A 27,133-nucleotide genomic window follows, 5' to 3' on the forward strand; every position below is an offset into this window, starting at 1 on the left:
AAGTGAAGGCATGGAATTGGAGTGTGAAGCGTGAATATTTCGAGAGAGACGCCCTTTGCCCTTCTTTCAAGCTTTGAAAGAGTTTCCACCCTTTGTGAAAGCAAACGCTTTCCACTCTAAATTGTGGCCGTCCCCCTCTTGAGAAACAATAGTCCTCCTCCCTTCTCTTTACATAATAGAGTTCATATAGGAAACTCTTGACAATTAGGGTTTCTTTCAAGAGTAAGAGATGTCCCTCGTTTCCTAATAATTCGAATTCTAAAAGACATACTCTATCTTAACAATAAGAAACTCTTCTCTTCTCTTATTGTGATAATATCAAATCAATTTGCTCAATTATCCTCTAAGATTTGAATTTTGATAATATCAAGATTAATCGCCCCCAAGTTTTTTTTTCTTTTCATAGATTAATTTTCCAATTTGACATTTAATTATGCAATTTTCGACTCCTTGACATCCATGGTCTTGGCAAAATTTCATGCTCTTATGGGCTCAATCCAATTAATCCAATTAAGTTCACAACAATTCATGTAAGTCCATTTGTCGACGATCCAATTTAAATGTAAAGATAAGCGGCCTTATCACTATTAATTAAAATGCTCATAGTATCTATACACATATTTAACTAATATTTTTGTCTAGATTTCGGAATGATCCTTAATTGTTTATGCAACGAACAACTAAATAGGTTATTAAAATTTAGGTGTCGACGGATTCATGTTTCAGAGGAAGCTCCTAGGGTCACCCCGTTTCGGTGACCCCCTGGGCTTCATTAACACCTCCATTTGTATTTTTTGGGCCAACCATTAACTTCTCCTTAAGCCACAGAACAAGTGCAAATCTCTCTCTCTCTCTCTCTCTTATGAATATATTGTACACACAACAGCTGGATGCTGGCGAACCAGATGTCTTTCTTTAATGGCTCAGCTCTCTGAAGAGTGATAATGGACAAGCTGTAGAGTTCCCAAAAGTTCTTTACGGCTGCAGTTTACACAAACTTAGAAAAGAAAGGAAAAGGAACATCTAGCGCATAGCCAGCCATATTTCAATGCCTAAGATAATCTAGATCTGCAATGCAAACCCTCCTGCTAGATAGAGCATACACACTCCACTTGAATAACAAATAGAAAACGAAAGAGATGGATCTAATCGGTGAAACTATCGGATCGCATTGCTGTGCTCTCCATCTAGTAGGCTGCTTCAATGGGCTGGAATTACAAAACTGCCCTGCGCTTTTGACCTTTTTTTTATTTCTTTGAGACAGAACATTTGACTCCAATGCCAAGTTGTTGACACCCAAACATATACCAAGTCATGTGGGTCGACGTTAGGTTGTCGATGGAGCCAGCAGGCAACACGATCACGAATCGGTGAATAGCCGATGCCAAATTAATGTCACGAGACCCATGGTCATCTAAGAAGAGTAGTAGGCCGGGATGGTCGTCGACGTGCAATGATAAACGGTCAGTAGTAAGCGAAGACTAGAGAAAAGCCAAGCTCAAGGACATGCCGAATATCATAACCGCTTATGATAAGAACGAGCAGTTAAGGATGATCTACATGAAGCCAGGTTAGTTGTAATTTGTAATTTAACAATAACCGCACGATGACGGTTCTATTTTGTACAAGGCTATATAATGCCAAGAGGCATTAGTTGTAAATGATCTGCAATCCATAACATTTGTGCAATTTTTATCCAATTCCAGTTTCCAGTTTTATCGATTTGCTATTCTTTATTCTTTAAATTCTCTAGATTCGCTTTTGTTACCATTAGTAATCCTTATTACGCAAATTAGTTCCTATCAGAATCACCACAAAGCCCAATTCATATTAAAAATTAAAGATCAAACTTTTGCTAAAAGGTATTTCATTGTCCGCGATCCTATTTCGGCAAAACGCAAGACTACTAGTCAAAACTTTAAACCCGGATCTCCTCCAGGCAACTAGAACAGAAGAAAGAAAGCCAGAAAGATTGACAAAGGAAAATCAATCTCCCCCGTCCAATGAACTAGCGACAACCACAACGATAATCGTTGGAGTTTCAAGAAGTGAACTTGATCAAACCCCAAGCTCGTCGATCACACTTGATCAAACCACGATGGTTATTCTGGATGCCAGACACCACTTTGCTTTCGGTCGGCTTGCTACAAGTTGAGTCTATAGTGGGATGCGCCTTAAGTAACAAAGAAGAATCGCTTGAGACGACATTAATAGAGGGGAATTCTCAAAATGTTGCTGTATATGTGTCAATTTGGTAGCCAAGCATTTACACAAAATACTTTTTCTATGCATATTCACTTATGACCACTCTGAATAAAATATGAAATCTTATGTATTTCGTGATATCAGAAAATTTAAGTTTAACATTATATTCCTGAATCTCAAATGCCCAAGCCAAATTACGTGCATATTCGCAAAATAGATTAGATGACCCTTGTACCATACTAAAGGGAGTGACTAATGCTATTACATCCCTCATATATTGTAGTAATTTTGCAGCACCTCGCTCCTGGAAAATTATGCATGTATACCAATATATCTCGAAAGACCGCATGGTGCACAACGCAAAAAAAGCTGTCATGCACCCACGCACGTTTCTTCCGCACGTGGCATTTGCCTTGCACACGCGTACAGTCTTCTGCAACCTTTGTGCGGCGATGACCAATTAATGACCTGCTGTGTTTTTTCTTATGGGCGAACTTAAAGACACAGCAAATCCGACACTTTTGTAGTGCAATTAAAGCTCTATTTTTTATTTTGTTAAATATTAATCATCGAAAATCCTGATTAAATTCTATAGTAGTCCCTAATTTATCAAGAGATAGACCCAATAACGGAAAAGCTTCTGAATAACTCTATAGCTAGTCAAATGCATTCTCGTGTAAATGCATAATAACTCGAAATTGCACGCAAATCAAACTGTCATTAAGATCGGAAATAGAATCACGAAGCTTACCCATGCATCTACTAGCCTAATGATGGTCCAATTATGAGGAATTTCTATCATTAACACTCGGTAAAATTACGAGGAATTTTGCCCATGCATGCAGGTGGCCCGAATGGAATTGATTCGAAATTAAAGGCGCAAAATGACCAACATTGCTGTGGGTAATAGATAATCAATCCAATATAGACATATGAACAGAAATCGACATCCAATTTGAAGCTCGTCTATTAGGTCTAAAATTTATTCCAAAAATTTCTGAAACTTCTAGATGACAATTCCCACGACCCAGATCATATCACCACATGAAATTAATAGAATAGAACTGATATTCAACATAGAAAAGAACCCCCACAAATTGATAAAAAGTCATAACGGATTATGGTTCAAAATCACCATTTTCCGGTTTATTTTAGACTGTGGTCTTTTGGGCAAATGGTTTGGTATTTTCTACGTTTTACTAGACAATGATAAGAACATAATCATGACTCGCAAAAAAAATAAAACACTCAAATTTCGACATTTTATTACTAGAAGAAAAGAGATCACGTCAGTAAATGAAAGCACACATAGGGAAGAACCAATTGCAAATTGCCCCTTGACCGAGCAAAATATTGAGTTTTTCATGTACTTTTGGAGTCACCACGTGACTATCTCAACCAATCATGGTCGTCACGTGACCAATCAAATCACCGAGACTTCCTCATAATAATATGCTAGGCAAAGTCAACAACGATCAAAACATTAATTGACTCATCATTATTACAAATTCAAGTATTTACGAGATAATCGGTATAAGCGGAAACCTTAAATCCAGTCATTGCAATTATTTGCCAGGAAATATACACGAAACACATGCAAATCATTAACCTCTTTATCATCATTAAGGATGACACATGATATAGTTCAGAACTCTGGAGCTCAGACACATCAATAACACATCAAGAATAACTCAAAGTTTGAAAAGCTAGAACAAAAAATAAGCTCGATTATTGGATATGTTGATGACAAACATTAGCCTCAGAAAAGTGATGCCGACACAGTTTATCCCGTAAATTATCTTAACAATCTTATTATCAAGTTAAAGCATGAAATGGGCTTCTGATCACAGCTGCAACCTCAGTAAGCACATGAACATCCGGGCAAGATCCGGACAAGCATCAAGCTTCCTTTCGTGGGTCCCTTGATGAAATTCTGTGATTGGAAAAATAGTAAATGGCACATGCATTGTCAGTAGTAAGAGTGCACTGAATTTTGAACACTTTTGGGATACTAAATGTCTAACTACATCCTCTTGCCATGAAAAAGAATGTGAATAATCATAAATAATATTGACACAGATCTCTATACTTAAAGGGCTGTCTGAATGCACTGTAATTATTAAATTTTGTAAGATCTCGAAACAAAATAATTAGTTGTTTCTGGCATCACACACAAAGGGGAGAGAAGCTTATTATGCTAGAATCAGCACCAATGAGATGTCACATCCAGATTTGCTCTTTACATGTAGAACACAAAGAGTCGGAAAACTATAGTTGAAAAGTAATTTTGCGATGAGTTCACCTCAAGAATGAGAACTACCTTCAACAACAAGTTTGACTTGGGTTATAGTCAAATGAAGAGATTAACTAACAGGAATAAGAACAATGAACAATATATTCAGAATAAACCAAGAATTAAGAATGAAGAGCAAGGATGTTGTCTTACTTCATCTTCAAGACCTTTATAGCATCCTTGTTGTGATTGACTACTATGATACAAGGAAATCTATAGCTAGAGGTATTATTAATCTTAGCATGAGCATCACTTCCTACTGCCACAGCAAGAAAAATTGCACAGTGCCCTAATCCGTGCCATTCCCTTTTAACAGGCTATACTCTAGAAGGTCACACCATGCAGCCCACTTGTTCTATGCACAAGTAACTAACAATCATTCAATATGCAGCAGAGTTGCATCATAATACCATACATGATGTCCAGGATGTTCAGAGAAGCAATAATCCTAATCCAAGGGTCTTACCTAGTCATGCAAAGCCATGAGAGGATTCAACAGGAAGAATCAATGCATGCAGATCTAATGAGAAGCTTAAGTAACGTGAGACTTGTGAGGCTTTGGAGCTGAAATCCAAATATTAGCATTCAGCATATATCTATAATACTTAAACAAATCATAAATTCCACAATGTCATAAACAGCAAATAAATAGAAAAAGATGGAAAAATGACGAAGAGAAATGATAGTCATGTTACAGGGTTCTATGAAACAGAGAAGAAAACAAAATTCATTTTATCATTGCGTAGACAAATTATTTCAAGGCCATCTTTTCTGTATGTACGAGTTTCCAAAGCTTACTAATTATCTCAGAAGCATGAAAAGGTTATAATCTGATCAGTCTCTTGAAATATTTGCAACTGAAGAGCTCAAATTCGAGAATTTGCTCGACCAAGGACCCTATAGGTTTAGTAATTCACGATAGGGATCAAGGACGAAGATACTTCTCCTAACAGAGTCTAACCAACAGATTATCAACTAACTTCATCTCTAAACAAAGGAGAAGATGTTCCATTTCTCATATGGCAATCCGGCTAAGAATACCCAGTCTAGAGAAAAGCTAGATTTGATAAACAGGACATCTGAAAATTGACCAAACGAAAAGACTGGGTTTCTGAAAGTCTACCTTTTTGTTTACTAGGCAAGTTCTATGCCTATTCATAGCAACCATTTGTCGCGACCGACCTCCCCGATCTTTTTTTATCGTGTAAAAAGAGGGGGTTTCGCCTGGTACGTGCTAAGTCTAGGTTCAGGACTTAACTCGGGCTCTCCCAAGCCCATACCATATCACGACTTAGGGTTTAAGTTTTTAACATGCAAGTGGTTTATACCAAGGAGTCGCCACTAATCGATTTGGGGTGGGTCGATTATAAACCCAAATAAGGTGATGGGAGAATCACCATATTCCTGCGAACCAGAGATTAACTGAGTTCGGGGACTTGGTTACACTAGTTGGATAACTAATGTCCTTTCGGTACCTTTTTACCCTGTTCATTTCATGAAAACATTTGTCAGGCAATTTGGATTGATTTTAAGACCTTTCTCCTAACATGTGACGTGATCAAATCATAAACGATCAGCAGTCAAGATAAATATGCAGCCTTAGGTTCTAATCCTAACTAAGTCAGATGACATTCAAAAAAACAACAGTTCATGCAATCATATTAAAAACATGCATAATAATACAACGGTAATAAAAACTAACATGCAAAATACTACCGCTCAACTTCAGGCTTGTCTAATTTAAACAAGACAATAACATGCATAATAATACAATAATAAATTAAAACACTTAGATATACCACATAATTTAGAGAGAAAAAAGAAAAAAAATTTTAATTTTTTTAAAATATTTTTTTTTAAAAATAAAATAAAAAAAAAGGAACCGGGTCGGCAGACCCGGGCCGGGTCGGAACCGACCCGGGTCAATGGATCCGACCCGGTCGTTGACCCAGGTCGGGTCGGTTGATCCGGATCGGTAGGACCGACCCGGGTCAACGGATCCGACCCGGTCATTGACCCGGGTCAACGGATCCGACCCGGTCGTTGACCCGGGTCGGGTCAGCTGAACCGGGTCAAGCCGAACCCCCGTGCGCAGGCGCCGGCAAAGCCGAAAATTGGCCTATCGCCGGCCGACCCAGATCGGCACCGACCAAAATCCGCCCCCTGGGACCACCACTAAACCTCGCCGCCCACCTGGGTCGCCGTCCGGCCACCGTTCGCTGGGCGGCGACTGAATTAAAAAACGGCCCCATTGAGGCATTTTGTCGAACACCGGGCGTGCTCGACCAAAAATAGGAGATTCCGACCTGTTTCGAGGTCCCGCCGTCCTCGGGAAACCTGTTCTTACCTCTGGTGACGGCGCACGGACAACGGGGGACGGCGGTATGGGCCGGGACTCGCGCGAAACGGCCGGCGCGAGTCCCGGCCAAACCAAGCACAAAAACAGGGGAAAACGGAGGCGATCGGGACCCGGGGGAAGCTCACCGGTCAACGGCGCGGCTGTGGGAACCTGTAGAAGCCCGAATCTCCTCTCTTTCTCTCTCTTTTCTCTCGGTCTCTCTCTCTCTCTCTGTTTTTTTCTCTGAAAATGGCCGACCCCCTCTCAGTCTCTCTCTCTCGTTTTTATAGGCGAACGACGGAGCCCCTCTGCTCCGTTACGTCCGCGTGACGACGGCCTGCACCGGCCTACGCCGCTTGAAGACTTTTGTGGCCATTTAGGCCGGTGCAGGGGGAGGTTCTAGGATGACAGAGAGAAACAGGGAGAAGAGAGGGAGGAGGAGATAAGGGAGGCCGGGAAAACGGGGAGGATGGGACTGGCAATTAATGCCAGTCCCGTCGGCGTGCCCCTTTGGCCCTGCTCTGGCCGGATAGCGACGGTGCGGGGCTGCGCCACCGTGCGTCACCCTACGGCCAGAACAGGGGCGAACAGGGGAAGAGAAAGCGACCAGCGCAGGGGAGAAGGAAGGAGAAGGGAAGCTGGGCCAGGCTGGGCCCAGCCGCGCGGAGGGGAAAAGAAGGAAGAAAGAAAAAAAGAAGCGGGCTGGGCCCGCGGGGAGGGGAAGAAAAAAAAGAAGAAAAGGGCCGAGGCCCGCGGGGGAGGAAGAAAAAGGAAAAGGAAAAGGGCCGGGTCGGCCCGGCCCCGACCCGGCCCAACTCGGAAATTCTCTTTTCTTTTTTTTAAACACTCTAATAGACTCTATTAATGCAAATGTGCCTAAATTCTATATGCAATGCACTTAAATGGAAATATTTTTTTGTTTTAGGAATTAAAGAAGATTAATTCCTAAATTTTGTGCAATTAATTTTTGGGCAAATTAAAATAAGTGTCAACAGCTGCCCCTCTTTGAAGGTGAGCTCGCAGAGGTTGAGCTCGTAGAGGTTACGTTCAAAGATAAAATGACACCTAAATTTGGCCTATGCATGCTCAATGAATGCTATTTTTGGCGAGACTGGAGTCCCATTTTTATGATGCGATAAGATGATGCGTGTAAAGCAAATAAAAACATACCTGGGGCTACTTACCTTGCCGAAGGGTAGAGTAATTCCAGATAGTTGATATTGTGTGTCGAGGACTCGAACCTGTCTTCGGTCGCCTTGACGGGAGAAATGGTTTGTCTAGGACTCGAACCTATCTTCGGTCGCCTTGACGGGGATTGCTTTTGTCTAGGATCCGAACCTTTCTTCGGTCACCTTGACTGGGGAAATCGCTTGCTTACGACCCGAACCTATCTTCAGTCGCCTTGACTGGATTTCGTTTGTCTAGGACCCGAACCTTTCTCCGGTTGCCTTGACTGGATTTTGCTTTGACAAAGTACCTGGGGGTCCTCGCTCGAGGATTTGATGGTTTGCCTGGTGGGTCCTCACCAGCAGGTCTTGAAAGACTCAAACGATGAGCACCTGGGGGTCCTCGCCCGAGGATTTGATGGTTTGCCTGGTAGGTCCTCGCCAGCAGGTGTTGAAAGACTCAAACGATGAGCACCTGGGGGTCCTCGCCTGAGGATTTGATGGTTTGCCTAGTGAATCCTCGCCAGCAGGTCTTGAAAGACTCAAACGACGAGCACCTGGGGGTCCTCGCCCGAGGATTTGTTGGTTTGCCTGGTGGGTCCTCGCCAGCAGGTCTTGAAAGACTCAAACAATGAGCACCTGGGGTTCATCGCCCGAGGATTTGATATGAACAGAGGGGGTCAGTCCCATGCTCAGGAGGGGTACCATAACAATTGTAGGTGCATGGTGAACAAAGGGGTCACTCCAATGTTCAATTGGTGAACAGAGGGGTCAGTCCCATGCTCAGGAGGGGTACCATAACAATCGTAGATACGTGGATTTTTGGAAATGGGCATGGGTAGAAAATACTTACCTGGGCACATTCCTGTAAATACATACGTATTCATCGGAGAAATAGACAACTGAGGCTATTTTGGAATATCGTATGAAATATCTTGACCAGCTAGTCAAGATGCTTTTCTTTTTCTTTAAAGGAACACCCGGTTTACCTTCTGGGTAGTTTGAAAAGAATTTTGATGAAATACCTAGGGTTTCTTACCCGGAGGTTTGATGCATCATCTGCTGAATAACCGACCTTTTTCGGGGCATCTCTCTTGGGATGATAATGAGGGCCTCTCCAGCGCCCGAATTTTCGTGTTCTATCACTGGGGATCAAAACTCTGAGCTGTCAAAGACGATTGGGGCAAACATGCACGCATTCATCAAGGATAGACAAGCTAGGCTATTCCAGAATGTGTATTTGAAAGTTCATGCCTAATGATTTTGCCATGTTTGCATCACCAAACATCCAACAAGGGTAATTACCAATCAAGACAATTTTCGCTCGCAAGGTGGACTTCTCGAGATGCTGAACGAGAGACCTTCAGTCAGAAAGGATTTTCCACTCACTCTCATTTGAAAATGGTTGTTTGTCCCGTCCATTAATGCGGGGACATCGAAAACACTCAATTTGACCGTTATCACATCAACAAGGGCCTGAGTTTTCTCGCAAGCGGTACGACGCGGTCAATTTGAGAGGTCTTCTTCAGGGTCATAATGCTGGCTTGGTCAATGGCTTAACAAAGGTGACTGTCCAAGTCAAGGCCATGAAAGAAAATATTCTGCAATTATCTCCAGGTTTACAAGTCAAGAACCCTGCAAAACGAGATAAAAATAGTCTTGCTCGCATTTTCTTGAGCGTTGTTTATAAACATTTGAAACTCCACGTTAATTCAAGTGCCATAGTCAGAAGAGACTTCATGAGGGATGAGGGATGTAACGTGGGCTTGGTTTATAGGTTGAGAAACAAAATGATCGTTGGGCTCAAAAATGTGTGTAAGAGTGAGAATTGGTGATCATCTAGCATTATCACCAGTCTTCTTCTCCACCGTTAGGATCCTTCTGGCAAACTTCCTGGGTAATCCCGTGTTTTAGCTTCTTTGACAACTTTTTCTTGAGGAGCTTCTGCGTCAAGCATTTTCCTGGACACCATTCTATCTCTGTCCCAATTGCTTTCTCAAGAATAGGTTCGTCTTCATCTATCATGTAGCAGATCTTTGTCAAGACAGAGTTCTTAAAGTATGAATTTATATCAAAGAAGAACTCAAGTTTAAACCCTTTGGGGTCGTCTATTCTACACCACTTAATATCTTTGAGATATTTGAGAGTGCCTTCATCACGCTCAGAGATCTCCTCAGTTAAAACTTCATTATTTTTCATAGCAGTTACCCAGAAATTAGGGACTCCTTTCTCTTCATCTTTTTCATCATTTTTCTTCTTCTCCTTTTCTTTTTCTTTGTTTTTTTGTTTTTTTTTATTCATGGGCATTGGCCTTGCTTTTACCAGGCACACTGCTTTTTCATGCCCCTAGTGTTAAAGCCTCTTTATGTTTATTGTTAATGTTATTGGACCTAATTAGTTGGGCCTAGTTTATTTATCTAGTTGTCTTAGGGTTGAGGTCCATCTCTTCCCTATATATATTGTATCTCTTTCTCTTTTCAAAGAAGAAGAAATTATTCTTTCTCTCAACATGGTATCAAAGCGTGAAGCCGTAACCTAGCGCCCCTTCTTTTGAAACCTGCTGCCATCTTCTTCTTCCTAGCAACCGTCCCTACCTTCCTCCTCTTCGCTCTCAACCTGTAGCCTCTCCATCTCCAGCAACCTCCGGTACCTGTTGGCTGCTACTCTTCTCCCTACTGTTGCTGTTGGCAGCCCCTTTTTCCTCCCATTACTATCGGCAGCCTTCATGCATCATGCAGTGATAGCCTAGACCTCTCCATGCCCTGTCCAGTGCTTTCCGAGAGCCTCCCTGCTACCGACCAGCCTTGATATTTTCTGGATCATTCTTTATATGATCTAAATCCTGTTTTTTTATACAACCTATCATACGAGACCATGTCAGAGACAGAAAAAGCTTCGGACTCTCTTGGAGATTTGAGCCGTAGTGCTCCTGGTGTTTATCCCTCTTTTTCGACAAATCCCATCAAGTTAGATGGCTCCAACTATCTGATTTGGTCTCGCTCTTGCTACCTTACCATTGTTTCACGTGATTTTACCGGCTACCTTACCGGAGAGAGCGTGCAACCTACTATCAGAGATGATGCTATCCGCAAGTGGATCTCCGAGAATGCCTTGGTTATGGCTTACCTTGTCAATTCAATGAATGACTCTATCGCCCGTGGCTACTTATTTTTGGACACAGCAGCCAAGATTTGGGAGGCTGCGAAGGACACTTATTCTCAAGTGGGCAATGATGCCCAAATCTATGAACTCCAGCAAAAAATTCATGAAACCAAGCAAAGGGAGCTGGCCTGATCTCAATATTATTCTAAGTTACGTAGTCTATGGCATGAACTGGATTTTTATGATGATTTTCATCCTACCAACCCTCTTGATGCTGCTGCCTTTCAGAAAAGGGTGGACAAATTTCGTGTTTTTGAGTTCCTAGCAGGTCTTAATATGGAGTACGGTCAGATTAGGGCCCAGATCTTGTGTCGTGTACCTTTCCCGACCTTGGAACAATCCTATGCCGTGATCCATCTAGAGGAGAAGCGTCAGAGCGCGATGCATCAACCAGTTGTCCCAGAGCGCTCTGCCTTTTATACTATTGCTGGAAGCGAATCTCGCAGTCGTTCTGGAAATGACAAACAGATTGTGAAGTGTGATTATTGTGGAAAAGAACGTCACACCTGTGAAACTTGTTACAAACTTCATGGACGCCCTTCCAATGCTGGTCGTGGCCGTGGACGGGGTCGTATCGAGCCTCAGGTGCATTTAAGTGAAGCCCTAGGTCAGCAACCAGCTGCTCCATCAAACTCTTTATCTGCTGCTGAGTTGACTAGTCTGCGCCTCCTCTTAGCACGCAACGTAGACAACCCTAGCACCTCCACATCATCGGCCTCGGGCACTTTGACCTCTAATTTTGCACAGTTAGGTAGTTTTTTCGGTGGTTTACGTAAATCTTCTCGGCCGTGGATCCTTGATTCGGGTGCCACGCATCATATGACCGGAGATATTACATTTTTTGCTGATTATTCTCGTCCTCCTAAACCTGATTGTGTTACTGTTGCTAATGGTTCTTTAGCCCTTATCGTCAGCCAGGGATCGGTGTCTATTACCCGTGATATTACTCTATCATCTATTTTACATGTTCCTACGGTTTACACTAATCTCCTATCAATTGGTTCCCTGACTCGTGATCTGAAGTGCCAAGTGGTTTTTTTCCCATCTTATTGTATTGTTCAGGACTTGGCAACGGGTCGGGAGATTGGTCGTGGTAGAGTAGAGAGGGGCTTATATGTGTTCGATTCACCACCATCAGCTCATCTTGTCACTCCAACTTCCTCGGCTACCCTATCTGAGCTCCATGTTTGGCATCGCCGTTTGGGACATCCACCGCTTGGAACTTTAATAAAGATTTTTCCAGATTTAGTTGACAGATGTAGTAGTCAAAATTTCTTTTGTGATTCTTGTGTTCTAGCAAAACAAACTCGTGTCACTTATTCTTCTATTAATAATAAAAGTGATGCACCTTTTGCTCTTGTGCATTCGGATGTTTGGGGCCCTGCCCGTTTTTCCTCCATCTCAGGTCACTGTTGGTTTGTGACATTTATTGATTGTTGTACCCGCACTACTTGGCTTTATTTACTGCATCAGAAGAGTGATGTTTTCCAATGCTTTCAGCAATTTTTGGCAATGATTCAGACACAATTTGATGGCAAACTTTGTATTCTTTGAAGTGACAATGGGACGGAGTACACCAGATCAGCTTTTCAGGCTTTTTTACATGACCGTGGTATTCTCCATCAGACGAGCTGTGTTAATACTCCTGCGCAAAATGGTGTGGCGGAACGCAAGAATCGCCACCTCTTAGAGGTGGCTCGTTCCCTCATGTGTTGCCATGAATGTTCCAGCTCAATATTGGAGTGACGCTAGTTTGAGTGCAGCTTATTTGATCAATCGCCTCCCATCATGCATTCTCCAATATCGCTCTCCCATTGAGGCTCTTACAAGTTCCCATAAGTTTTTGGTCCCTCCGAAGGTGTTTGGGTGTGAATGTTTTGCTCGTATTGCTCACCCGGCCAGTAAGCTTGCCCCTCGCAGTATCAGGTGTATTTTTTTGGGCTATTCTCCCACGTAAAAAGGCTACAAGTGCTATTGCCCTTCCACTCGGCGCTATTTTAGATGTTATCTTTCATGAGTCTCAGCCGTTTTACTCGCGGACACCTCTTTAGGGGGAGTCTACTCATGGTGAAGGTGTGTCCTCCGGTTTGGATATGATACCCTTGCAGGGGGAGTTAATTTCTGACATTTCTGGTAAAAAATCAGATGCTACAGCTACTGCCAATACAAAAAACACAGCCCCACCAGTAGCTCCAGTAGACTCAGCTAGAGCTAAAAATCCTGATTCTGTCAATGCAGAAAATTTAGCAGAAGCCCCTCCGATTCAGGAACAGTTTCGGTACCCGATTGTATTCCACCGACAGAATTTTCGTGAAGCCCCCTCTATCACTACTCTACTCTTCGACCAATCTCCTCCTACTAGTCCTATAACCGCAGTTCCGGGTAATGGCACCTCCTCTCAGATTATTGATAATGATGATACAACTAATGACTTACCAATTGCACTTAGGAAAGGCAAACGTTCATGTACGCAGCATCCCATATCCAATGCTGTGTCATATGATAGATTGTCTTCATCCTACCGTGCCTTTTCTTTATCTCTGTTGTCTACAGCTGTCCCCAGAACATGGCAAGAGGCCCTAGCTAACGAAAAGTGGAAGGAGGCTATGTCAGAAGAGTTGAGAGCTCTTAAGAAAAATGGTACTTGGGAGTTAGTTCATCTTCCCCGAGAAAAAACTACCGTTGGATGCAAGTGGGTATTTGTTGTCAAACAAAAGGCCGATGGAACCATTGACCGCTACAAAGCTCGTTTGGTGGCCAAGGGGTACACCCAAACCTATGGCCTTGATTATACTGAGACATTCGCACCGGTTGCCAAGATGAACACTATTAGAGTTCTTATCTCATGTGCTGTCAATCTTGGATGGGACTTACAGCAGCTGGATGTGAAGAATGCATTCCTTCACGGGGAACTTGAAGAAGAGGTGTATATGGACATTCCCCCAGGTTATTCTGGCCCGGAGATAGAAGGTCGAGTGTGCAAACTCAAGAAGGCATTATATGGCTTAAAACAGTCCCCTAGAGCCTGGTTTGGGCGATTTCAAAGGGCTATGATTGTTTTTGGTTATACTCAGAGTAATGCTGATCATACCTTATTCATCAAACGATCAGGTACTCAGGTTGTTGTTCTCATTGTATATGTCGATGACATTGTAGTGACAGGGAATGATGCAGTCGAAATTTCTCGTCTTAAACAATATCTGGGGAGAGAATTCGAAATTAAAGACCTAGGAGCTCTTTGGTATTTTCTAGGTATCGAAGTCGCTCGATCTGAAAAAGGAGTATTTCTCTCCCAATTGAAGTATATTATGGATCTTTTGGCTGAGGTTGGGATGCTTGGATGCAAGCCGGCTGAAACCCCTATTGAGGCCAATGGCCACTTGCAGTCTAAAGAGGGAAAGCCCGTTGATAAAGGAAGTTACCAACGATTGGTAGGTCGCCTAATTTATCTCTCCCATACTCGACCTGATATAGCATATGCAGTGAGCTTGGCGAGTCAATACATGCACGATCCATACTCCTCGCACCTTGAGGCGGTTCATAGGATTCTTCGTTATTTGAAATCTGCTCCAGGGAAAGGGATTTTATTTGCACCCCATGGTCATCTTTCTGTGGAGTCTTATACGGATGCTGATTGGGCTGGATCTTTGGATGATAGACGATCTACTTCCGGTTACTGTAATCTTGTTGGAGGTAACCTAGTCACCTGGCGCAGTAAAAAGCAAGCTGTGGTTTCCCGCTCAAGTGCCAAGGCAGAATTTCGTGCTATGGCTCAAGGAGTTTGTGAACTACTTTGGCTTAAGACCCTTCTCGCTGATCTCGGAGTTGCTGTTCCACAGTCAATGCGACTTTATTGTGACAGCAAGTTTGCTATAAGCATTGCTTATAATCCGGTACAACATGATCGCACCAAGCACGTGGAGATTGATCGTCATTTTATAAAGGAAAAATTGGACAACAACCTCATCAACTTGTCCTTCGTTGTCTCTAAGGATCAGCTTTCTGACATCTTCACCAAAGGCTTGAACGGGCGCGCGTTTCATACCATTCTCTGCAAGTTGGGCATGTCCAATATCTATGCTCCAACTTGAGGGGGAGTGTTAATGCCTCTTTATGTTTATTGTTAATGTTATTGGGCCTAATTAGTTGGGCCTAGTTTATTTATCTAGTTGTCTTAGGGTTGAGGTCCATCTCTTCCCTATATATATTATATCTCTTTCTCTTTTCAAAGAAGAAGAAATTATTCTTTCTCTCAACACCTAGTTTTCAGCATTTTTTTGATGTTCTTTGGGTGTTGTCAGGACTAGCCTAAACAAGTTTAAACAGAACAATGTTATTAGGCTTTTGGAGTCTTCATCTTCATTCGGTACTTTGGACCCTGATGCTCAAACTGTGGTGACTTTTGCCTTACCCCGGTGTGGGAGATGATCACCAACTGGGTTCATACGAAATGAAATCGCTGGCTCAATTGGGCTAGCAAGGGATATAAGTGTATGGGATAGAAAAAGAATTGCTCTTCGTCATCCTAGGGCACTTAAATTATCGTGAGAGTTCATCTGCAATAAAAATACTCATAGATTAATGCAAACGAGAGCAAGAAAATTTCTATTCATCTTTTCACCTTGTGCGAACTGTTGTAGCCGATGATCATAGAAAATTTTAGATATTACAAACTCCTCATCCTTCTTGTCTTGCTCAGTTGCTAGGTGAAAACATTACTGTTATTAATGACATGTTGGCATTTTGGACAGGCTTTAGTTTGCTGCTCCTCTTTTGACAAAGCCTTTTTAGTCTCGACCGTCCTGCCATCGATGGTGCGCTTGTCTTGGAGGACCCTGTCGAGGACCACCGGATTCGTGAAAACGATGAGACCGAAACTACGGGGGCGGTGACCGAAAGGGAGGGATGCCCTTCTTGCTCCCTTTGAATTAGAATCCTCCCTGTGATGCCGATTTACCTCAAGCTGCCCCAATGTGGGGTGGTTCTTGACAAAGGTGATTTAAAAGGAAACTCCGAGTGTATGGGCTCAAAAATGGTCAAGCAAAGGACCAATGATAGTGTATGGGGCAGAGAAATGAACTGCCTCTCATCATTTTGGCTACCGTACCTTAGGGGCAAAAGGACACTAGAAGTGCCATAACTTGTGTACGGAGATCACTTTGGTGCCATAACTTTTTTTCGGATCACTTTGGTGTCAAGTCGGAGGAAAAACGATCACTTAAGTGTCATAAGTTTTTTTTGGATCACTTCAGTGCTAAAATTTTTGAAAAATGATCACTTAAGTGCTAAAATTTTTTAAAAACGATCATTTAAGTGCTAAAATTTTTGAAAAATGATCACTTAAGTGCCAATCTCCGGCGAACCACGTCAGCTTTAGAAATTAATAAAAAAAAATGCCACGTCGGATTTCCGGCGAAAAATTGTGTACGGCACCGGAGTTGGCACTTAAGTGATCGTTTTTCAAAAATTTTAGCACTAAAGTGATCCAAAAAAAACTTATGGCACCAAAGTGAGCGCCGTACACAAGTTATGGCACTTGTAGTGTTCTTTTGCCGTACCTTATGCGAGAAATCCCTTCACCTTGTAGAAATGAAATCTTTTTGCTCATCTTGCAAGGGTTTGGTACGTGAGAATGTGTATAGACTAAGGATTGCCTCTCATCATCCTGACACACCTTGTTCAAAACATCGGAGCAGTTCGACACCATTCGTCGAATTGTCAAAATTTTCACAGGGAATTGGTGAATTAAACAGGTAAAATTACCATGCGAAATTCTTTCCAAAAGACATGCGATGCACTTGGAGGAAGGTTAATCATTCATTTTCTTTAACATGTTTCCTCTTTCTCTGTTTCTTTGTACTCTTATGAAAAGAGTTCTAGGGAAAAAAAATACCTACCTGTGTTGTAACAGTGAGGCAAACCTCCAAGGTAATAAGGAAGATCGTGTTAATGAACGACACTTTGAGGGACAGGAATTGGGAACGATACAATATTACCCTTCGTAACTCCCTTCATTTGAAATTAAATTGACAACTCCTTGAGTTTTCTCGGATGTCGATAATTCCCTTCTGACAAAAACATGAGTTTATGTTAGAAATGAGGTGATTAAGGGTAAATTGAGAACGATACAAATTACCCTTCTTCCATTTTGCCTTCAAAGCTAGCAGAGTCTTTTCTCCTCTTTACTTTGTTTAGCCTTCTCTGTCTCAGTCTGCTCCTCCATACTCTTGGTCTCGGCTGCTCGAATGAAATCCTCTATAATTAGGGTGCTCCCAAATAGAGGGTTCTATTGTCAGCGCATGTTGTGTCAATGCGGTTCGAGCATGTTGAGGAGTTTCTCGTAAATGCTCCGATTCCTGACTGCACAAGGCATGTGCAATTGCTTGCGTGGGGATCTTCGCGGCAAAGCTAATCTCTGCTTTAAAGGTCTTTGACGGACATAGGCGTGACTACCATTGAGACTTCCGTGGTTGCCAGGATCGGCTTTGACGTAATTTTGTCATGTGCGAAACCCTTTCCGGTTAGACTTGCTACCATGAGTGTTCTTTACTCAATTTGGTCCTATGTAAAAGGAAAAGATATTTCATTTCTGTACTAAAGTGGATGAACTTTAGGAACGAAATACACCCTTTTTGCTGGACTGGGAGATCGCATGCCCCCTAGTCTACTCTTTCAATTAAGCACTTCTTCGTCATGTTTCATTCGAGAGGTCCTAACATTGGTGCTCTATCCGGCTCGCTAGCACGTTGGCGTCTAGCAGGCTTCTCAGCTTGTCACCCTTTGACTCTCTAGGACTGATATCTTCCACTGGTAGTAATGAAATTTGCCCCATGTTTCATTTGAAGGTTGGATGATCTTCGCTCGGACTGCCCCTATCATATGAGTTGGTCCGCTAGCATTACTAGGGTTTGATATGCTCTTTAGTTTTGTGTCATTTCCAAATGTCCCCTTTGTAATAACAAATCAAAAAGGAATATGTTCTGAGACACGGAGTGAGCAAGTTAGAAAAACAAACAGGGCTATGAGCATGCATGCTTTTCCACCATCATTCTTTTTTGCCCTTTTGAAAAATGATAAAACGTTTGTTTTATTTTCAAAAGCTTAGAAACAAGGAAGCATGAAGAAGCCCGGGCCTCAGAACACTTGCCTTTGCATGGCTGGATATCATCAACGGGCCGATTTGGGATACTTCCTTAGGCCCTCAAAACAAAACATTTGTAATTCTTTTGAATAATTCGGGCGAATTACATTTGTTGAAATGGAAATTGTAATACTAAAATTCCAAGCATAATTAAAAATTCAGAAAACTGGGAATCTTAGAAAATAGCCGAGACTTTAGAAAGCAAGAAAAGCTCTCACATAGGAGGATTCAAACTATTAAATATGCCTCTATTCTAAAGGAGGAAAATTGAGTCTTCAGTTTACTCAATGACGACATCTGCGCCTCCTGCTTGATTGGGTGGTGCATTGCGGAATGAAAACATCTTTGCATCCAACAATTTCTGGACTTTATTTTTCAAGACAACACAGTCATTGACGGAATGTCCCACTTCACCCAAATGATAGTCACATGCATTGGAGGGATCGTAGTTGGGGAAACGCTTAGGATTTTCACGCTTCGGCTCTTTAGCAAGTAACCTCTTTTCCAGGAGAATAGGCAGGATCTGAGACATAGGCAAAGGGAGTGGCGTGAACTGCTTTTTGTTATTTCGCCTTTGGGGTGGCTTGCGGCCTGAGGTCGGTTGCTGTCCACTGCTCATCTGAATCATTGGGGAAGGACGAGCGGTTTGGGTGTATGCAACATCCGTATCTGTCAGGGGTTCTTTCTCCTTTTTCATGCCGAGATTCTTGCTTGTGGAAGTGGGGTCTGTGAACCACCCCTCACGTAATCCCATTTCGATTCGTTCGCCCACAGGAACAAGACGATTAAGGGATTCAGTAGTGGCACCAACCAGGCGGTGTCTGTATTCATACGGAAGAGACTTTATGAACAACTTCACTTGTTCATGATCAATGAGTTATGGGGTGACCTGGACGGCCAAGTTTCTCCATCTGGTGACATACTCTTTGAAGGACTCACTCTTCTTCTTTTCAGTGCGTTCTAGATCGTCACGAGTAAAGGTGTTGTCGAGGTTGAATTGATACTGCTTGAGGAATGCATCAGCGGCATCATCCCAAGACTTAAAAGTATCCACATCTTTTGACATATACCATGTCAAAGCTGGCCCCGTCAAACTTGCTTGAAAGGTCTGAATCATGAGGGGTTCATTATCAACGTACTGGGTCATCCGCACATGATACATGTGCAAATGATGTCTGGGACATGAGGTGCCATCATACTTCTCAAATTCCGGCATCTTGAACTTTTCTGGTACTTTGACCCGTTTGTATATAGACAGGTCAAGTGGGACAGCATGCTGCAGGCCTTGTAGCTGTTTCAGCATCTCCTCGACCTTTGCAAGGCGTTTGTCATGTTCTGTCATCGGTACAGCTTCAAGTTCAAGCTTTCTGACAGCAAGTGGAAGCAGATCGTCCTCTAGCGGGGACATGTTGTTATCGCTAGCGGAAGCTTTGTCTTTTCCAGTGGATGGAGGTGGTAACACCACCTCAATTGCTGCAGGTGTGGGCGTGAGCTTGCCCTGAATGGATTCCACTTGCTTTGTGAGATTTTGGATCGCGTTGAGGACCAGCTTCATCTCGTCCTCCATGTTATTGAGACGGACTTTTTCTTCGGCCATTTTTTGTAACTACCTGGGAAAACGCTGATATGAATGAGTATAATGCCCAATAAAGAATCATTCTATGACCTAGTCATATTATTATTACATAATTTCTTTATTTGCAAAGAAAAAAAATGAGAAAAAAGGTTTTTATTAATATTAACATTACAGGCGGCGTCCCCGGGGTTCGAATCCCGGTCGCCTCGGACCGTTACGCTCATCCCCGGATACCACTGGGCCGAAGGCCGCGGTGGTGTCATTAAGGGGCAAAAAAAAATTATTTATAGCATAAAAGGCAGCCCGAGTTATATTAACATTAGTACGATCCATAAACAGCTTTAAAGATGAAAACTAAAACCCCTAAACATAAATACTAGGAAAAAAAAACAGACAGGGGCTTTTAACAAAAGGGTGCCCTTCCCGGATGCTCATTCTATAAACGATGGGGAAGCTATAGTCTCCCGGAGGCGCTTATTTTCACGGACAAGTTCCGCAATAAGCGTATCGCTCGTCTCGTCGGTCCCACCATGCCAGAAACTCTTTCTTAGGAGCGGGGACGAATTAGATATCAGCTCTTCCCATCGCATATAGAATGCAATCAACGGGTGGCCTAATAGTAACAAATCAATTGAATAAGTAGGCAGCATAATAAAATGAGAAGGGATAGAATATATACCTTTCTTTGAAACATGACAATCACAACAACATGCACATGAGGAGTGAGGTTCGATTTCTATCTAGACTGGCTCAGCAAAATGAAATTAAAAGGGTGCCCGACCGTCGCAGTCTCGCGTTGGTGTCAAGTCCTTTTAACCTCGGCCAAATCGAAAGGAATATCTTATAGTCACTCGAATAACGGCCAAAGATACTTCTTTACGATTTTTTAGAAATAAATTTCCGGGAAAAGAAAGGCAACCTCTACATCGCAGGCTCGCGTTCGATGTCGTATCTTTCTTAACACTATCCTAAAATGCCCTATTGCGGCCTAGGTCCGACAGCATGGTTGTGTGTGCAATAGTGTAGTGCTAAATCATTAGAGCATGCACAACAATTTATAAACAATCAATTCGAACCTGCAAGAACAAATAACACCTTAATATCGGGATCATACCTGGAGTCTCGCTGCCAAACAAAAATTATTTTGAACAGGATAAAAAAAAATTTTGGCTTAAGTCCACTTTAAAAAATGCAAGTCCCCAGCGGAGTCGCCAGTCTGTCGCGACCGACCTCCCCGCTCTTTTTTAATCGTGTAAAAAGAGGGGGTTTCGCCTGGTACGTGCTAAGTCTAGGTTCAAGACTTAACTCAAGCTCTCCCAAGCCCATACCATATCGCGACTTAGGGTTTAAGTTTTTAACATGCAAATAGTTTATACCAAGGAGTTGCCACTAATCGATTTGGGGTGGGTCGATTAGAAACCCAAATAAGGTGATGGGAGAATCACCCTATTCCTGCGAACCAGAGATTAACTGAGTTCGGGGACTTGGTTACACTAGTTGGATAACTAATGTCCTTTCGGTACCTTTTTATCCTGTTCATTTCATGAAAATATTTGTCAGGCAATTTGGATTGGTTTTAAGACCTTTCTCCTAACATGTGAGGTGATCAAATTATAAACGATCAGCAGTCAAGATAAATATGCAGCCTTAGGTTCTAAACCTAACTAAGTCAGATGACATTCAAAAACACAACAGTTTATGCAATCGTATTAAAAACATGCATAATAATACAACGGTAATAAAAACTAACATGCAAAATACTACCGCTCAACTTCAGGCTTGTCTAATTTAAACAAGACAATAACATGCATAATAATACAATAATACATTAAAACACTTAGATATACCACATAATTTAGAGAGAAAAAAGAAATAAAATAAAATAAAATAAAATAAATGTGGAAAAGAAAAAAAAGATTAAAAAAATAAAATAAAAAAAGGAACCGGGTCGGCGGATCCGGGCCGGGTCGGAACCGACCCGGGTCAACGGATCCGACCCGGGCGTTGACCCGGGTTGGATCGGTTGATCCGAGTCGGGTCAGTTGATCTGGATCGGTAAGACCGACTAGGGTCAATTGATCCGACCCAGTCATTGACCCGGGTCGGGTCAGCTGAACCGAGTCAAGCCGAACCCGCGTGCGCAGGCGCCGGCGAAGCCGAAAATCGGCCTCTCGCCGGCCGACCCAGACCGCCACCGACCAAAATCCGCCCCCTGGGACCACCACCAAACCTCGCCGCCCACCTGGGTCACCGTCCGGCGACCGTTCGTCGGGCGGCAACCGAATTAAAAAACGGCCCCATTGAGGCATTTTGTCGAACACCGGGTGTGCACTACCAAAAATAGAAGATTCCGACCTGTTTTGAGGCCCCGCCATCCTCGGGAAACCTGTTCTTACCTCTGGCGACGACACACGGACAACGGGGGACGGCGGTATGGGCCGGGACTCGCGCGAAACGGCCGGCGCGAGTCCCGGCCAAACCAAGCACAAAAACAGGGGAAAATAGAGGCGGTCGGGACCTGGGGGAAGCTCATCGGTCGACGGCGCGGCTGGAGGCTTTCCGGCTGATCTGCGGTCGACGGCGCGGCTGTGGGAACCTGTAGAAGCCCGAATCTCCTCTCTTTCTCTCTCTTTTCTCTCGGTCTCTCTCTCTCTATCTCTCTCTCTCTCTCTGTTTTTTTCTCTGAAAATGGCCGACCCCCTCTCAGTCTCTCTCTCTCGTTTTTATAGGCGAACGACGAAGCCCCTCTGCTCCGTTACGTCCGCGTGACGACGGCCTGCACCGGCCTACGCCGCCCGAAGACTTTTGTGGCCATTTAGGCCGGTGCAGGGGGAGGTTCTGGGATGACAGAGAGAAACAGGGAGAAGAGAGGGAGGAGGAGATAAGGGAGGCCGGGAAAACGGGGAGGACGGGACTGGCAATTAATGCCAGTCCCGTCGGCCCTGCTCTGGCCGGATAGCGACGGTTCGGGGCTGCGCCATCGTGCGTCACCCTGGGGCCAGAACAGGGGAAGAGAAAGCGACCGGCGCAGGGGAGAAGGAAGGAGAAGGGAAGCTGGGCCGAGCTGGGCCCAGCCGCGCGGAGGGGAAAAGAAGGAAGAAAGAAAAAAAAGAAGCAGGCTGGGCCCGCGGGGAGGGGAAGAAAAAAAGAAGAAAAGGGCCGAGGGCCGCGGGGGGGGGGGGGGAAGAAAAAGGAAAAGGAAAAGGGCCAGGTCGGCCCGGCCCCGACCCGGCCCAACTCGGAAATTCTCTTTTCTTTTTTTTTAAACACTCTAATAGACCCTATTAATGCAAATGTGCCTAAATTCTATATGCAATGCATTTAAATGGAAATATTTTTTTGTTTTAGGAATTAAAGAAGATTAATTCCTAAATTTTGTGCAATTAATTTTTTGGCAAATTAAAATAGGTGTCAACACCATTATATGGCTGAACACCACTCCACTGAAGCAACTAGACCTAGTGTCGGTCTGGACAAGTGTACCCACCATCTCAAGATGTGCTCCTTATCCTTGATGTGTCAAACTTCTGAATGGATTCTTATGCAGCCAACGACCCACTAATTCTATGCTACCAATTTCATTATCCTTTATATAATTACAAACAATTCCACTGGGCCAGTTTTATTTACCTGGAATGTGGGTAGATAATTCTCCATACCAACAGTACAATAACATATTTTACTGAAAGAAACCATTTACGTATGGACGAGAGAGAGAGAGAGAGAGAGTTGTTCAGCAAGATTTCCAAAATTACGGAAAGTCCCAGCTACAGTTCTCTCTAGCTGGTTGAGAGAATTGATTGAAAAGTAGAATCAAAATGAGGCTTCCTGAATTCTTCTCAATCAATATGAATGGGGATGAGTGCTAGAAAGACCATAGCATTAGATTTTGAAAGAGCTTTATTCGGAGGGGTGCTTCAGGGAGATGTTGCTAGCAGGCATAATGCTCAAGTTCATTGATTGATAAAGTAAACTTTGGTTCGTAAGGTAGAATTGCTCTATTATGCTCATAAAGGCCTCTTAAAGAGTGCATTTAATTAGGGGTCCATTGAAAAAGAACGATCATTTCCCTTAGGTTATCCAATGTAAATAGCTGCTAACTACAAGATTATAACATTCTTTTGAACAGACAGTTCATCTGGTTAAAATGGTTGATCGTCGTTCATACCATCTGGGTTTCCTCATTCATAAAAATCTTGAAGAAGAGAAATCGCTTCTGATGCCATTATACCTCCACAACATTTGAAACACTTTGATCCAGAATTTCCATTACTGCAAGAGAAACAAGAAAAAAGTTGGAAACATTCATAAATCGGGTAGACACATGAAAGGGGAAACATAGATGAAATTTATGTGAAAACCACCCAATGACAGATTCCATTTGCAAAACATGTCCAAATATCAAGCAAGATATAATTTAGCAGACTAATGAAAGCACTTTGCAAAAGAAGGTACCATCTAAGCAAAAACAAGTTCACCAATAAAGGAATGTGCTCAACGTAGGAAGTTTACGCTTAGGTCCTAAGAATATCAATTTTAAGAAATGTCTGTACTCCCGGAAATAGGTTTTCAGGCAAGTAAATTATCTCTGAAGTGTAACCTATGTCCTTGGAGAACAAACAAAAGCTGTAAGCAGGGGATACTTCGGGGCTTTTAACATGGATGGCAAGTTCTCTTCAGAGAGATATTGGCACGGGGAATCTGATAGAGAGAAGATTTGCAAATGATTTGTATACTAATACTGGCTAGGATGGGTTTCAATTAGCTACATCTTCCAAACATTGCATATGAACCATGCTCACCGTTATAACAACAGTCATTCTCTCTAACATGAAACTAAGCAATGATTAGGACTAGTTTTTGAGCTCCACGCAGTGGAAATTGAGCAAGGTGGTACTTTATCTGAAAGATGCGTCCTCTTGCTTGATGTCCTATTCAGAAAGGCAATGAGCTAGTTCGTATTTCCCACAATACTTTTGACTTCTAATCAGACTCTTAAGAGCAGCATAAGTATCAATTTCTTGCTTTAAAAGTTAGAGTTTTCATGGCTTATTTTTTCCCCCCTAAAATTTTTCACTCATACTCATACTCATACTCATACTCATACTCTTTCTTCTTCCTTATAACCAGATTATCAAGAGTAGCATATGTATCAATCTCTTGCTCTAAAATTTTCATGGCTTATTTTTTCCCCCCTAAAATTTTTTACTCATACTCTTGCTCCTCCAACACCCCCCCCCCCCCCTTCCTCCCCGTACTTGAGTTTCTTCTTTCAAAACTGATAATTCAGCAGAAAGACATTGTCTGTAATCTACATTAGCTACTCCATGTACTACTCAAATCACAATTAAACAGATCTTATTTCATTACGTTTTTAGCTTTTATGTCGACAAAGTCTGAGTAAAAAATTGATGACTTCTGGACAATCTCAGGAAACATGAAATGTTAGATCATGGCAGCGTCAGACAGATGAAAAATCATAATGGAAATACATGCCATACACCACAATTTACCAAGCACATGCCCTCATGTATGCAAGAGGAGACAATTGCAACTAATAAACAAGAAAAAGAGATTTCTTTATTAAGTACATGGAGTAAAGACATATCAGAATAAGCATAATTTCCTCATAGTTAAATCATATTTCTTTGAAGATGCTATATTTCCCGCTTTAAAATTGATAATATTAAAGACATCAAAGAATCTCACTGCAATGGAAAAAAGCGAGGAAAATGAGATGAAGAAACAGGGGGGGAAAGAGAAATGGAAAGAACAAACTAATGTTACCTTAACTTGTAGTACTTCCCAGAACAGTAAATGTTTAGGGCAAAACAAAAAAGGAAATGTCTAACAAGTCGCATAGAATTAAAAAAAAAAAAGGAAACTCGACTTTCTTCCATTCAGACTTGGAAAAGGACAGAAAAGGTGAAAAATTATTTTCCATAAACCTCCATTTATTTTCATTGTTATGTGTCGCAATATTCAAAGTGCGACAACAAGCAGAATTACTACGAAACCACATCCATCAGTAATAAACAGAAGGAGTCATAAACCTGTGGTAAGCTTTAGTTGTCAAATATCATATGTCACAATTTCTAAGTGAAGCTACGTAGATACCAAATCAGCAACAAAAGCAAGTTCAGAAACTGACCTAATGGATAGCTCAGAGCTACTTGAATGCATCGGCAGTATTGAACCATAGCCTCCAAATTTATCATTTGCACAGCCATTTTTATACCTAAAAATGGCTAAGAGTCATCTAATCATTTATGACTAATCAAATTTTATGAAAGTTTAGTTTTATTTCAGTATGATCAACAGATGTACCAATGATCGATAATGCTGCTGCACACATTATGTATGGTTCACATGTCACATAAAGAGAGCATGCTGAAAACCTCTCTGCAACTTCTGCAGACGAAAATCTAGTCCTCTGCCACTTTTCAAAAAGAACGTCAAGTGCTTCCATTTCTGCATGTCTTGTTGCCTAGGAATGCACAAGGAGAAAAATAAAGAAAGCGTATCAAACTTAGGAGCTTTGCAGAGAGAAAGTTGCTCTTATTGTAGTATCAACATAAACTTAGGAAATGCATTTCATGAAAAATGTTTTCTCCTTCACGTTTATTTATTTTTCACTCTTGCTTAACATTTGATTCCAAATCAATTTCATCTTCAAATCGCCTCTTTCGTATCTGCTCCATGTTGACTATACTTTCAAGGCTTGAATTATGTTCAGCCTTTGCTCGGTCTGCAGACTAAGTGAGGAAAATTACAGTGTGTACATTGTATCCTAGGGACAGGATTTTCATCAGAGCCAATTGCATTAGATCAAGACTCCAATTGGAAGAACCACTGTCTTTAAGACAGATTCATCAACACACCTTATCCGGAATTTCAGTTCTTTCTTCAAATACCCACAACACTAAGAGTCTCAGAGAGGATCTTATGCGTGAAGCATGGACAACTCTTGCTGCTCTTCAATGTGAAGGTGTGGACATTGTTTGAAGAGCATTCTCCTTACTATTAGGTATTCGATCTAATTTCTAGTACTCAAGCGTTATATTCTTTGAAATTTTATGTGAAATTGCAGTTATCCTCCCTATCCCTGAGATTTTGCAAAGTCTCTTAACTCGCTTCCCATACCTTTAGAATTTTGCATCTCTCTCTACATCTTTTTAATCAAGAGAGGTGAAGCCACGATAACAACTCACTCTCCTGTAATGTAAAGAATAAACATGTACTCAGAATAATC

The 27,133-nt window shown here is 42.3% G+C and overlaps 1 protein-coding gene across 14 annotated transcripts in view; it reads right to left on the reverse strand.

Annotated features, from left to right (window-relative positions):
• LOC115662673 (tRNA-specific adenosine deaminase TAD2-like) overlaps positions 1–27,133 on the reverse strand; it is a 69,800-nt gene that overhangs the window by 40,115 nt on the left and 2,552 nt on the right. For 8 of the 14 annotated variants that reach the window (XR_008815641.1, XR_008815640.1, XR_008815639.1 and 5 more), the window contains exons 4-5: positions 26,209–26,368; positions 26,033–26,119 (exon numbers count right to left, since the gene is read on the reverse strand). The exons of 4 other annotated variants lie outside the window; for them this stretch is intronic. Coding sequence is in view for 5 of the 10 variants with exons in the window: in XM_056307610.1 (XP_056163585.1) it covers positions 26,033–26,119; positions 26,209–26,368 (247 nt within the window). In the remaining 5 variants the exon portion in view is untranslated. Of the gene's footprint in view, positions 1–4,964; positions 5,063–23,681; positions 24,154–26,032; positions 26,120–26,208; positions 26,369–27,133 lie in introns of those variants that run through there. 2 more of the 14 variants (XR_008815642.1, XM_056307612.1) reach the window with 2 other exon arrangements.

This window comes from Syzygium oleosum, unplaced genomic scaffold (assembly GCF_021117445.2).
Source record: "Syzygium oleosum isolate NSW1041296 unplaced genomic scaffold, Sole_v2.1 Sole_v2.56, whole genome shotgun sequence".
Taxonomy (NCBI): Eukaryota; Viridiplantae; Streptophyta; class Magnoliopsida; order Myrtales; family Myrtaceae; genus Syzygium; species Syzygium oleosum.